The following is a 15,352-nucleotide window of genomic DNA, read 5'->3' as shown; positions in this document are numbered from 1 at the left end:
TAACACGATGCACTTGTTTAATCAATTTGTAACACTAGCCTCAACCACAAGAAAGTCAGAAAGTGCAGAGGGACGCCACAACTTCAGCTACAACAAATAAATGTTGGAAACAAATCTGCTCTGTTTAGAATCCTTTATGCTGTCTGTCAGTCTGTCTCTGATCAGCAAAATAAATGTTGGAAGGAGAGAACGTGGGGCGTGGCTGTTAAAATGAAGAAGTTAGTTTGATCATTTATAATTTTAGAACACAGGGTGACTGATTTAGAGTCAGAAACATGCAGTGATCATCTATAAATCATCATAATAATTGTTATTTTTTTTTATTTTGCCAAGTATGCAATATGTCTGCCTCCATAGATAGCTGCTGGACATTTATATTCCCATCACAGCAGAGAGATGATAAAATGATTATTTTTTAACATTGTTGTTTTCTGTTGGTTGTTTACCATGTAGGCGAGCTATAATCTCTACATTTGTCACCGTTCCCTTTTTGTTGATTGTTCCTGCTCTGCCTTATGCCGACTCGTTAGACATGTGTTCTCCCCAGTCTGTGGTCCCGGACCCCGCTGCGCTCCGACTCTACATCCTCCCCAGCCTTCTTATCTGCTTCACTGACTCTCTGTTAACACCCAGCCCTGTGCAGCAAAGCTAACAGTCAGCATTGTTCACAAATAAACGCTGGCTTTGATGTGCGTCGGGGATGTGTTACCGTACAGAAATAGATGGGCCGTTTCAGCAGAAATAAGACTTGTTGGTTTGAAACTGGAAAATACTTTGAACACAGGGAGTGAATACATTATTAGTTGAGAAACGTTATTTGAGAATCTTGCAGGTTAAGGTTGCTTGTTAAACTGATTAGAAGTTTAACTGATAATAATCAATAAATTAATTAAAAAGTATGTTTTATGTTTAAACATTAGGGCTGTGTATTGGCAAGAATTTGGCGATACGATACATATCATGACAGAGGGGTCACGATACGATATATCCCGATATATTGCGATACTGTAAGCAAGGCGATATATAAGATAAGTATTGCGATATATTGCGATTTTAGCCATGATTTTATAAATTGCGATTTGGCTCCTCTACCTCAAGAGGTAGAGGAGCCAAATGTCTGGCTCACTGCTGCCAACTAGTGGTCAGAGGCTGAACTACAACATAAAAATGAACGGCTGGCAGGAAAGTTGACATTTTAAACCTTAATAAAACATCGATACAGGGCTTTAGAATATCGATACAGTATCGGGAAATAAAATATCGCGATATTTCAGTGTATCGATATTTTCTTACACCACTATTAAACATCCATCAAATTTTCATCCTAAAGGTACTTATTACAACTATAAAATGAAACGTGTTCAGGCTATTTAAACCGGTATGTCCGGTATTCAGGAAATTCATATCATAACAAAAATAAAACCAGTTTTCAGTACAAACCAGTATACTGTCCAGCACTAGTTTCTGTTACCTTCTGTTGTTATTTTCAATAAAACTTATTAAAAGAAAAAAAGATAAAATGATACAACTATAACTTTTCATCGCTGTGGATTTCTTCAAGATGTTTCTTAAAGTTTAAAAATAATAATATTGATAGTAAAACTAAATGATTTTGTTAGAAGTCTTCATGGTTTCTGTTAGAGAGTCAGCTGGTAATGTTAGTTAGCACTGAAACCAAACTGGATGTAAACATACGGCAAGCCAGGAGGGACACAAATACAGAAACACGCCTCAACTTTATCACACACACGATGCCATGAGGAAAATCCATCTGATGCCCTATGAATCAATTTTCCCAACTTTAAATGAAATTGATCAAAGATCGATTAAATTGATTTTTAAATTAATTAATGTATTTTTACCCAGCCCCAGTCATTTTGTGGGGTTAACCTCTCTGTTGGACTGAATCTGTCAGCCTTGAATAACGTTTGCCCTGGTTTGTTTTGTATCTAGTCACGCTTCGGCCACTTCTGCTTCTGTGTTCTTAGTTTTAGACATCTTGCAAGTTTTTCTTCTCGACTGGCAGCTTTAGAACAGGACGTGTCTGTGGCTAAAGAGTTTCTGTCTGAGCTGTCAGCTAATGTCTGGCTTTTCTGCTGATGCTGCCGAGCTCTGGCTCTTGATCACTTTATGACCCAACTCGAAATGTTCTGTAGCTCTGTGGCTTTTTTCCTCCAAACCCCGGTGAACTTTAGACAGGCGCTCTAGCACAACCAAAGACTTGCCCTGTAAACTGAGTGGAGATTTGATTTCACTGATAAGGAGTGGGAAGTGTCAGCGAGCTCATTGGATTTGTTGGCCACTCTCGCTGTGTTGTGTCATCATGGAAAGAGGAAGGACATGAGCAGTAAAGACGGGCTTTCTCTCAAGTTGACTGTTTTTGGGGGTGGATTCTGATTATGCTGCAGTAATGACTGTACTCTTCCTTCTTGTTCTAATAAAAATACATTTTTTATGGTAAATGTCATTTCTGCTGTGGAAATGAAATCATAATCTCTTCTGTTTGTTGGAACCTTTTAGCTGCAGGATAGTAAAAGCTGGATGGCGAGGTGTACTGCTTCCAGACATGGGCTGAATTTTAAACGTCAGATCCTCAGTTTTTCTGGTCTTTGCTTTGATTTTTCCATCATGTGTGTAAAACATGTCTGAGGCTAACACCACACCTGTTTGTAGTTACAGCGGGTATAATAAGTATTGAACACGTCAACATTTTTCTCAGTAAATATATTACTAGAGGTGCTAATGACATGAAATTTTCTNTGAGAAAAATGGTGATGTTTTCAATACTTATTTTACCCGCTGTATTTTGTGAAGCACTCTGTGACTCACTCTGGTGTCTGCTGTTACCTTTCATTTCCTGCCTTTTGTTTGTGATCTGATCTCATGTAATTATCTTTAAAACTTGTTGTTGTCAAGAGAAACAAGTCCTGACGTGGTGATAAAGTCCTTTGGTGTTTGCATGTGCAGTATAAATGTTTGTTTATACACCGTGCCTGGTGCTTGAAATAAAACGGTAACAAACTGTGGAAGTTGAATCCGTTTGACCTTGAGTTTTTCTCCGGAAAAAATATGGATGAAATAATAAAAACAGTAGAAAAAGAGCTAACTGAGTTGAAAACATGGTTTGACTATATCAAGATGTCATTAAATGAAGGGAAAACTAAATTTATGGTATTCTCCGGTAATCGGATCCATAATAGTGTAAAGTTATGTACAAATGGAGTTGAAATTGAAAGAGTTTATGAGACAAAATTTTTAGGAATTGTTATAGACAATAAACTCAGCTGGAAGCCTCATATAGAACATATTACCTAATTTCCCTCTGGGATCAATAAAGTGTTTTTTTTGTTTTTTTGAATTGAATTAGAAATAAAGTTTCAAAAACTGTTGGAATATTGTTTAAAATTAAAGTTTTTTATAAAAATTAAGGTTTGCATATTATATATTCCTCCTTGGTTTTGCCTTATTCATCAGACTGCTCAGAAATATGGGGAAATGCAAGTAAAAAAAACATTGATGTATTAGTTAAGTTGCAGAAAAAAAGCTATAAGGCTTATTAATAAAGTGGGATATCATGAACCCACTGATAAACTCTTATTTGGAAGTAATATATTAAAATTTAAAGACAGTTTATATAAAAATACTGGAAATAATGTGTAAAGCATTGAACAAAAGTCTTCCTTCTGGTATTCAGAAATTATTTAAGTTAGGAGAGAATAAATATAATCTGCAAGGTTTATTTATATTTGAATGTGTAAAAGAGAAGAACCAGGTGAAGTCCAAATGTGTTTCAGTTGTTGGTGTGAAACTGTGGAATGAATTGAATGATGATCGGAACTTGTGTTTTTTTGGTGAGCTTTAAAAGAGCTCTGAAATGTAAAATGATAACATTTTACGGTTTTATGTAGATTTGTTTATGTATTGTGAAGATATCTTGGTAGGTTGTCGAGTATAAAATAGGGTAGGCAAGAATAAGCTTGGCTTCAGCCTATCCTCTTTTTGGTAAATTTTGAGTTTTTTTTTGTTGTTTTTTTAATGTTTAATGTGAAAGAGTTACCAAAAATAAAGTGATTGATTGATTGATTGATTGATTGATTGATTGATTGATTGATTGATTGATTGATTGATTAATTGAGTTCACACAGAGGTCGGGGTGGACAAAATCAAGTTTGAGCGCAATTAACTGTCAGAAAAAGTGCCACTGATTAATATTTGGCACTTGTGATTATTAATATTATGATTAGTGACTTATATGTCAATATGGCGCAAAGCTAATGCTAACTCAAATGCTGAGCTAACACTTACATTGAGCTAAAACTAACATGGCAGTAACGCTAAAACTAAGTCCAAACTAATGCTAATGCAGCACTAACACTAACGTGGAGCTAATACTAACATTGAGCTAACTTTAACGCAGAGCTAACACTAACATAGCACTAATGCTAACACTAATTCCAAGCTAATGCTAATACAGTGCTAACACTAACGTGGAGCTAACACTAACACTGAGCTAACACAATGGTGGCACTAACGCTAACCCTAACACTAAGCTAACACTAATGTGGCACTAATGCTAACTCTAATGTGGCATTATTGCTAATGCTATCACAGAGCTAATACTAGCATGGTACTAATGCTAACACTAACACGGTGCTAAAATTACACGTATTGAATACTAATGCAGAGCTAGCATTAATGCAGAGCTAACACTAATGTAGCATTGATGTTAACACTAACATAGCATTGATGCTAACACTAACGCGGATCTAACGCTAACACTATAAACTTTTTTAATCAACTTGAAACGCTTTCATAAATCGGAGCAAAGCTAGAAAATGCGGACCACTGGAAGGAGAGACCATGGGGCGTGGCTGTGAAAATGACGAAGTTTAACTCATTATTTTAGAACACTGGGTGACTGATTTAGAGTCAAAAACATGCAGTAATCATAATAATTATTGGCTAAATGTCATAATTAATGATGAATCTTTTTTCCTGCCAAAAATCAGCCAACCCTGCGCAGAGGGCAGCTCTGAAGGGCCGACAAAATGATTCAATAAACCTTAGTGCTGAGTTTCTGTCACAGACAGCACATTTGTACAGATCAGAGTAAGATTTATTATTTTTAGTTTTTTGTTATTTCTCTTCTTTTTAAAGGTTTGACAGCAGTGAGTATAAAAAGTTTATTTCAGGGTCTCTGTGTAAAAATGCAGCCAAAAAGCACCAGACTGATCATAGTTGACTCATGACTGGGTGATGAAGTGAGGGTTTAGATAGTTGAGCTGTTTTGTGGCACTCTGCCAGCCTGTTGTTTCTGTTCTTATCACTGAATGATGATATGTGATGAATGTAGGCTCAATGAGTGTGAAATCTCCTAGCAACTGGTTCAAATAGTCTGGAGAGAAGTTGGCAAGTGGAACGAACGGCTAAATATACTGAATATCAGCTATTCTCTGGAGAAGAGGTGTAAAAATATTATTATCAGCCACGACTTTATCTCTACTGTATCTGATAAACAAATCAAAAACATGAGCTGTACAGATATTTGAAAGTTTACACAAATTGCTTTTTTAATATGTCATTGATTCGATTTTGTTATAAGAAAATCGTTGCATAAACCTGATCTGAAAATGTAAAAATTCCCTGTCAGAGTTTGGGAACATTAAAGTTTTGAGATGTTGAAAGTCGTTTCTCTGTGCTGCAGGGCTGCCTTTGCCCTGACAAAGCCGCTCAAGATGAACATGGTGAAAAGGATCATGGGGCGGCCGCGGCAGGAGGAGTGCAGCCCCCAGGACAACGCGCTGGGCCTCATGCACCTGCGGCGCCTCTTCTCAGAGCTGTGCCACCCGCCTCGCCACATGACCCAGAAGGAGCAGGAGGAGAAGCTCTACATGATGCTTCCTGTATTTAACAGGGTAAGTCATGGGGCTTTAAGGAAATATTGATACACTCTCTAAAGCACTGTGTTAATTTTTAATTAAGGTTTAAAGGGGACCTATTATGCAAAATTCACTTTTTAAAGGTTTTTTTTTTACTCAACTTTGGGTATGTACTTCTTAAAAAAACAGTCCTAGGACCAAAAAAATGCACCCAGGGGCATATTTACTGTAAGTAAATGTATTTTTAATGTATATTAACGACAAGTTTTATACTTCCATCATTTTGTGATGTCACAAGCTTTACTACAACCCACCAGAACCTGCGTTCAGCCCCTTACCTAGCAACCCCCGAGTGAAACTCCACCTCCTCAGTATTAAAAACAGTCACTGTGTTGTTGTGTAATGTGCAGCTTGTTTCACAACAAGCCTCCAACAGGGCAATGAGTAGAGTGTTGGACCAGAGACTGGGAGACCAGGGTTTGAGATCGACATGGACACAAACAATTTAATTATTTATTTTCGTTCGTTATGAACACGTTTTTTCATGTACCTCTATTGTTTAGCTTGTTAAAGCCTTGTTAAAGCCTATTTGTTTGAGTTTCTGAGGTATTTTGACCGCTGCTGCTCCCTGCTCTGGTAACAGCATGCAGAGTGAGCGCAGAGCTCCGACACAGGAGGAGGGGGAGAAAAAAAAAGCTGGGACCACGACTCTGCCTCTGGGTCTGACTCAGGGTATACAGTTGTACAACGGAGCTTCTGCTATTATTAGCCATGCTAATGTAAATGCTGGCTTTAGAGGGCGGACCTAATGTCAACAGATTTTTGGAGGGCGGACCTAATGTCAACAGATTTTTGGAGGGCGTTACCAACAGAGCTCATTAACATAAACAGCTCATTCTGAACAGAAGTCAGAGCAGACAGAACTAGAAAATGGGGAATTTTGTTATCTGATAATTATTTTGTGCATTAAATTGAATGAACATGGTCTGGATAGCCCACAGACATAACATAAACATTTCTGGGACCCATAATCGGTCTCCTTTAAAGTGTCACAGTTCCAGTCCTGAAACCTGGATAAAAAAAAACATTTTTGTTCTGAACCGGTGTAGCGCCCAGCTCAAGGCTAATGTCCAGTTCAGCAGAGTGATGTCATCATTTCTAATCCTCCTGTTTGTTGCAGCGATCATATAATTTGCCTGTTTGTTCAGCAGCCGCTGTTGCAGACGGCCCGGCTGAGTGTTCTCATCAAACCTGAGTGTCTCTTGACTCGTTAGCTAATTACCCTGCGCTGGCAGGGAGTCACCCGCTGCTGCCGTCGTTGATGTCAGGATTCAAAACGTGCAGCAAAGAACTCCCTGTGCAGTCAGGCCTGTTGGATAAATAAATGCTTGACAAGCCTTTGTTGAATGAAGGATGATTTGTCTTTGGCTTTGCCTGCATCGTGCAGGTCAGGATCAGGCAGAATGAGAACAGTCTGCCACCCTTAACCATCCCATTTTCTCTGCTTTATAGGACTTTAGTGTCAATCAGTCCTCATCAACTATGAGGACTGTCAGACTCAGAAAACAAATAATGACTCCCAGTGGGAGCTTCACGCCCAATTGCTCTCTTCATCTTCATCCTGTTTGTTTTAAAAGTCAAAGTAAAGCAGATTTCTTTGCTGCAGGTGTTTGGAAATGCTCCACCCAGCAGCATGATGGAAAAGTTCTCCGACCTGCTGCAGTTCACCACCCAGGTGTCGCGGCTCATGGTGACGGAGATCCGACGACGGGCCTCCAACAAATCCACAGGTGAGCTGCGGGACCTCTACGTGTTCAAATGTAAACATGATACGAGCCCAACTGTTCCTTTAGCATCACTAACCGTGTTTCCATCAAGGCTTTTTGGTGTGCATTTAGAAGTGTTGCATTAAAAATGCGAAAAAAAGTCGGATGGGAACAGAAAAATAAAAAATAAAAATCCTCAATTCGCTAAAAAGTTTTTGCGCTCGCTTGAGGTGGTTTTTGGATGATTCGCAAAGTAGTTAATGCGCAAAACGGGAGGTGGAAACACGTTTGCCGAATAACTTCTGACGTAGCGCATATTTACCTCACGTGAAGTTCAGCTGTTTCCGCTTTCCTGCCTCGTCCCGGATTTTATCATAAACGAGCGAAAACATGGCTGCGAACAACAACAACAGGTATGTGTGGACTGACGAAGAGACGAGAACATTTCTCTCTTTAATTTGCCAAAGAAACGTTAAATTAGCCGTTAAGCCGTTAAAATCGCGCCATTGTCCCGAGATTATTAGCCTCTGCTAGTTAGCAAGTTTCACTTCCTGTTTACTACCGCAGAGCTTGTCGCCGACATCTGACATAATCACGCATTGTGTAGCCTCTTCTGACATAATCACGTGTTGCGTAGCCTCGTCTGACGTAATCATGTGTTGCGTAGCCTCGTTTATTCACATCAAACGTTTGAGAGGGAAACTAGATGGAAACAGTCTAGATTCGAAATTTTATTTATTAAATTTTTTGCGAATTTTGAAAAGTTCGATAAAAATACACTCCACAACTGGATGGAAACACGATTACTGGTGATCTAACCTCTCCTCTTCCTCATGATGTGTTGTTTTCAGAGCTCTGATTCTGTAACATCTGAACACACTCCTCCAGCTGGTCTCCAGACCTCTGTAGACTGAGTCAGCAGCTGAGTCATGATTGCAAATGATTGCAGACCTTTTTTCATCAGCGGAACAAATGATTTTTTTGGGTCAAAGCAGCGAGTTCGGCTCGTTTTGGCCGGACGAGATAAAAGACGGAGGCTCTGTTCTTTTTCCATCTAATATCTGATCACTGTTGATCAGATGACAGAGACCATCTGCTGTTAAATATCACTCTCCATCTGTTTAACAGTTAGGAGTCGAAAGGTTTCATGTATTTATATCAAAAGTTTTCAGTTTTGGCCTTTTGGTTTGGCATGTGTGCCGAACAAATGCAGTGTTTTAGTAAAGCAGAACTAAAGTAAAATCAGCACACAGGTCAAGAATAAGGCTGTGTGGTAAATGTGACAGACGGTAGAAATGATATGAAGTTGGCCTACAGTAGAAAATGACCGTCTACCTGTCGTTAGTTACATCATCACTCCTGTGTCAACAGGGCTGTGAGTGCAGAGACAACTGAGCAGGAGGAGTTTGAAATATAATGAAAATAAATTAAGAAATGTGTTTTAAAACACGTGTAGAGAGATTAAATCCTCTAAATTTCCCCCTCCCGCTGTAGAAAAGTTAGGTCCTGTCGCGGGATCATTTCCTCCCTCCTGCAGCTCGTCACGCAGAGCGAAGCTTTAACAACCATAGTTTTTTACACCCAAGTTGTCAGAGAAAAACCTTGTTTTTATGTATTGTTACCCACAGAGATAATTAAAAGATGTGGATCTTCGTTCAGTCATAAATCATCTTGCTAATGTAACACTAGCTGTGTTTCATTGCAAATGTTCGCAAAACTTTGTCGATATTCTGTTATTGTCAAAAAACACTGTTTCACAACTGCAGTGTTTCCATTAAGTAAGAAATGCTATTAAAGTCACGCGTGAATACATTTGTTCTCATGATAAATCATTACAAACATGGCGGCGATGGATGTAAACACATAGCATATTGCTACCACGACACTAGCACTCATCATCAGAGGAGACGTCGGCGTCTTTTATCGAGGCTTTCCAGMGACAAGTCCCTACTTGGGAGCGGCTACGTATGCTGTGTTTTTGGGAAATTGTAGTCGGTGAGTTTACTACTATTTTACTACTTCTGTGATATTACTACTACTTCTACTTCCTGTTATCTTCTTCATCATCGTCTTTTTCACCAGTAGAAACAGACGGTTGTTGATCACGTGACTCCTGTGATGTGAAAAAAGTGTTTCCATTGCAGTTTTGCGAAAAACACCAATTTTGATACGTCCTAAAAACCACCTCATCCTAGCGCAAAAACGTTTTTGTCGAAAAACTTAATTTTTTTTAAATTGGCGTGTTTCCATTGAGCAAATTTATTTTTGAAATTCTAATTTGCGCATTTTCATGGTCAATGGAAACGAAGCTAGTAACAGTATAAGTTCAGCAGGCAGAAACTCATTGTATGGCAGGCTGATATTACATTTATTTGACTTAACCACACTTACATTCCAGTTATGTGAAATAGTTTTATGACAGGACTATATGCAGCTTAAGGTCCTGTACAACTTATGCCAACTTAAAATATTATTTTATGTCTAAATGAGTATTTTTACTTGAAGTACTGGTTAGAACATCCACTTTATTTTAATATTGTTGAAAATTTGAGAAATGTTTTTGTTTGTTGTTGAAACCGTTTTACAATATATAAAACATTCTTTTGTATTTCTGTTATGTTCATTTGCACAACAACAAAAATGTTGGCTTTGATTACAGTTTTCTGCTAAATAAATGCTCTAAAAATTACATTATCTTTGCTTTTTATGATCATTTTCTATCATGATATACAGTATACTGTTACTGTGAAGGGATTCAGTTTATACCGATGTGAGTTTGAGGTCATACCGCTCAGCCCTCGTCGAGAAAACAACACCGAGCCTGGAGAGCACAGAGAGTAGAACCTGAAGACCCCCGCTCACATTGAAGCCTGCTGTTTGGGAACTTTCTGGTTTCCTACAGCGATGGAGATCAAACAAGAGTATTGTTCAACAACACTAACCGGTTCCACTCATTTGGAGCGAGATCACCTGAATCGAAGCAGAACTGGGAGGAAGACCAAACAAAGTGAAGTGCAAACATGGATAGGCAGGGCGGGAGGATCACTGGACCCTCATATATGCTGTTTACATTAGTTTGATGTCGCTGCACTAAACTGTGATTTTAACACCAAAGCAAGGAACAAACTGTGATACCTGTGTCGTTACAGCTGTGGTAACGACACGTTGTTGTGTTTGTGTCTGCAGAGGCAGCCAGTCGAGCCATAGTCCAGTTCCTGGAGGTGAACCAGAGCGAGGAGGCGAGTCGTGGCTGGATGCTGCTGACCACCATCAACCTGCTGGCCTCTTCTGGACAGGTGAGAGAAACATTTCAGTTCAGCCTGGGAACTCAGTCGCTCTGGAAACAATCACCAAATACAGCCCAGTGTTTCAGCTAAATAAAGGTTTAACCCTGTTAGAACCCAGTTATTCTGTGTGTTTGTGTGTCGGATTGATGGAGCTTCTCTAGTTGACTACAAAGAAGAAAAGCTGGCTTTAGCTAATCTTTCTCCTCTTTTTATATTTTGTCTTTGCGTCAAATAGCTGTTTGTATTTTCACAGCTTTAATCAAAAACACTAAAGGAGAACTGGCTAAAGCTTAGCTGAACGGTAACAGAAGGAAAACCTGGACTCTGACCTCTTGTTTTGAAGCTAGCAGACGTCTTTTGAACTTTTCAGAACGAATTCCTGAGATGTTGTGGGGGAGCGCTGCTGTCAGCTGGCTGACAGGCTGCGCTTTATTTTTTTACTTTTTATTCCTGTTCTGCTGCACGGCACGAATTCAAACACGCTCGCCAGACATGTGACGAACCTTCTCTTCACTTTGACTTTTTTATATTTATTCAGTTCTGATGCAGACAGTTAGAAGCTTTAAGGAGAACTAGACAAACTGTATTTGCTGCTAAAATTAGCGTAAATGATTTTTGCAGAAAAGCTGCTGAAATGGAGCTGAAAATGTTTCATAGTAAAACAGTTAATGCCAGTTCAATTTGAAAAGCAGGAAGAGGCATAAACATGTTAAACTTAGCAGAAAACAGTAGAAAGGAGCTGAATAATAGCTGAAAAAAGCTAAAATTAACATAAAAACAAGCTAAAGGTAGCAGACACAAGTTGAAATTAGCACCAAGATGATGAAAGAGGAGATAATAAAGTCAAATTAGCAGAACAAAAGCAGAAAAGTACAAAAAAGTGACCATTTGTTGTAAAATAGCTTAAACAGCCAAAAATGTGCAGCAAAACAGCTAAAATGTAGCTGTGTTTTTTGTTTAATTAGCATAAAGTAAAAAAAAGTTTGCTAAACTAAGTAGACTGCAACTGAAATTGCCACAAAAATGTAAATTTGGCTTAAAAAAGCTGAACTTTAGCTGAACATTAGCTGAACATTAGCTAAACTTACAGCAAATAGCTGAATATTGCAAAAAGCAACTTTTAGAAGCAGAAACAGCTCTAATTAGCAGAAAGAAACACAAAATGTAGCAGAAGAATAGCAGAATTATAGCTGAAGTAGCAGAAAAAGGCTAAAATTAGCAAAAGAGAAGCTAAAATTAACACAAGTAAGTTAGAAAAACAGAACCAGAACAAAAGGTGTGAAGTTCTGTAAAGATTTAGAAACAACAGCTCCATTCATTCTCAATGGGAAAAATATGGCTGAAAAAGGGAAATAGCTAAAGAAGTATAAACAGCTAAAATGCCAAAAGTCAAAGCAGGATTGTCATAAATGAGCTGAATGTTTTGATTTATAAACTGTTGAAAAACTGTGGAACGAGATACGAGCTGAAAAAGTTCAGGAAGTAAAACTGAAGTGAACAGTGTGTTTGTGAAGAGTTCACACAAATAAACACCAGTTCTGACAAAAAAAAAGACAAAAACTGTTGTTGAGGTTTGTAATTATAAAGAGTTGTTCCTCATCAAAGCTCAGAGACACAGAATGTTCTGGATTGTTTTTAAAATCAGCAGCTGTTTTCAGTTTAAACATTTTAAAGCAAATAAAGAGGAAAAAGATCCATTTCTTATTTTTATTTTCAGACGAGAGTCTGAACCTGAATCCATCTAAATTCATTTGAACACTTTTAAACCACTTTATTCATCGTCCTTAAAGGAAACGAACTTCCCTTTTTTCTCCTATTTTTATATTTCAGGAAGTAGAAGCTGTTTTGAGACTGAAGGGAGTTTTCTCTGAAATGATGCAGAAAAATCAGAGCTGGAGGTTCTGGAAAAGTTAAAGTTAAAATAAGAATTTATGTGTTTTTTTTAACTTGCTGTTGTTTCATCGGTTACTTGAATTTTCTCATTTCAAATGAACTGTTTTAAAAATCACTGCCCATCCTGCAGAAACAGTTTTCTGGGTCTGATGATGAATATGTGAAGAAGTGGCTGAAAGCAGAGCTGAACAGAGAGCTGTTTGTAAAATGAGTTTTGTTTCTTTCCTCTGGTGTCAGAGGCAGTAAAATAAAACCAGGACCTCCACACAGCTGCCCCCCATAAACCTGACATCAGCCCGCTTCCTTTCATCCTGCTCTCCACCTCATCTCCTGCTCTTCCCTCTTCAGAGGATGAAACAGATTTATTATTATTATTTCTTTTTTTTTTTTTAGCTCTGCCTGTTTCATTTTTACAGGAAGCTCTTCGGTTCGTCTCTTTCATTCTTCAACACGGACAGATTTATTTGTTTTCTTTTGATGAAAAATAAAAAACTCTACAAATGGTCACTAAAATAACTCAAAATTGACAAAAAGTAAGAAGTAAAAATGACCAAAAATCTGAATTTGGTTTTCAGTTTTTGCTTTAGAATTTTGAATCAATAGATTTATTTAAAAAACAAACTAATAAAACCCTGAAAATAATTTGACCACAGGAACATGTTAGACTTAACTACCGTATTTTTCAGACTATAAGCCGCGACTTTTCACCTGAACTTTGAACCATGCGGCTTATAGTCCGTTGCAGCTTATATGTTAATGTTGGCAGATTTTTTTTTAAAAAATGGCGGGTGCGGCTTATAGTCCGAAAAATACGGTAATTAGATTTAATTATTTTCTGTCGTGGCACCAGCATTCTTCATACAATCAGCTGATTATCAAAGTAAATAAGATGTTATTTTTACTGTATTTGTGGAAAAAACACATTTAAAGTTAGTAGGTGCTGTTATACCCAGGAGTTAGTTTTAACAGATTTTTATTGTCGCAATAAATGTCATTATTTCCTCATATAGAACAGAAATATTCTGTGGTGGGGGAGAAGTCACAGTTATTATTATTTTTCTGTTCATAACCATGTTTGTAAACAACAACAGGAGTTTATTTTCTTCTTATTGGATTCAGAGATTAACCACACCACAGAGATGTAAAGAAGCAGACTTGTAAAGTAACTAAGAACAAATACTTTGTTTGTACTTAAGTAGAAATTTTGGGTATCTTTACTTTTCTTGAGTAATTATTTTCAGTCTACTTTTTACTTCTACTTCTTACATTTTTCACACAATTATCTGTACTTTCTACTCCTTACATTTTTAAACAAGGTAAGAAGTAGAAAGTCGTTACTTTTATTTAATTTTGCTCATTATTGTTGTTGTTGTTTTTTTTCTAGCCACTTCAGTAGAAAACAGAACTGAATGTTAGTTTCTTGATTTCTGCATCATCATAGGGTTGGGCATAATGGTATCATGTGCAATTAATTGTCAGAAAAACATTAATCGATTAATTTTTGGCACTTGACGATTAATATGATTAATGCCAACAGGCAGAGTCCGCTCGGTGCTCCTCTCCGCTTCATATATGACAAACATTAAAAAAAAGTTCTGTAACTTATTTATCTATCAACACAATTTAAAATTTGATGTACAGCCTGAAGTCTGTAATTTTGACACAATTTGGAACAGATTTTTATGAAGAGTAAATCTTTCCCACTAAATTGGTCATGTGACCAGGACATAAAGGTGTCCATGGACTCCAGGGGATTAACCGTCAAATTAATCGTTATCGGCTAAATACCACAATTAATCGTGATTAATTTTTTTGCCAATATTGCCCCACCCTAATCATCAGTGACTTTTTTAATACTATAGTGAAGAAGAAGAAGAAAAAAAAAGTAGAAGAGAGATATAGGAACTGTAAAGAGAGAAACCGATAGAAATTAAACAACATGTGAAATGAACACCAGTAACACACAGGACACCACAGCCGACATCTGACCATCAGCAGATGAAGAGAACAAACACCCAGCAACCAAACTTAAACATATGTATGTACATATACCCATACGCACATATATAAACATACAAACACATATACACATCCACACCTACGAACAATAATTATGACTAATTATTAAATGAAAATTATTTATTTAACCCACCTAGAACGTTTAATTCTCAGACATTTTATTCTTTTCAGCTCAAATTAAACAAAGATAGAACTGTTGCCTTCAAAGTGAATAAGTAATTAGTTAAATAAAGCAGGTAATGACAGGTGCAGAAAACAGCAGCATCCCAACATACATCAGAAACTCACCCAAATGAGCATTTTCTGTGAGATGCTGCATTTTATAAAGGATTCCGTTTTGTGTCAATTCCATGATCCTGTCTGCATTTTCTGCATTGCAGAAATCATCGGCCCCTACATATCTCAGTCATATTTTTATTAATTTTTCTACACATCACCCTCTGTAATATCCTCACATACCCCAAGGGTACATGTATCCCTGGTTGGGATTCACTGCTCTACATGACTA

General features: G+C 37.6%; 1 protein-coding gene across 5 annotated transcripts in view; it reads left to right on the top strand.

Moving 5' to 3' along the window:
- Window positions 1-5,704: 5,704 nt before the first annotated feature.
- Window positions 5,705-15,352, top strand: part of wdfy3 (WD repeat and FYVE domain containing 3) — a gene marked incomplete at its 5' end in the record, with an annotated part of 96,713 nt that continues 87,065 nt past the window's right edge. For all 5 annotated transcript variants that reach the window (XM_014019682.1, XM_014019683.1, XM_014019685.1 and 2 more), the window contains 3 exon segments: window positions 5,705-5,915; window positions 7,546-7,669; window positions 10,832-10,941. In XM_014019682.1, coding sequence (XP_013875136.1) covers window positions 5,705-5,915; window positions 7,546-7,669; window positions 10,832-10,941 — 445 coding nt within the window.

The sequence above is a fragment of the Austrofundulus limnaeus genome, unplaced genomic scaffold (genome assembly GCF_001266775.1).
Source record: "Austrofundulus limnaeus strain Quisiro unplaced genomic scaffold, Austrofundulus_limnaeus-1.0 Scaffold226, whole genome shotgun sequence".
NCBI classification, from domain to species: domain Eukaryota; kingdom Metazoa; phylum Chordata; class Actinopteri; order Cyprinodontiformes; family Rivulidae; genus Austrofundulus; species Austrofundulus limnaeus.
This window is presented reverse-complemented; position numbering and strand designations above follow the sequence as displayed.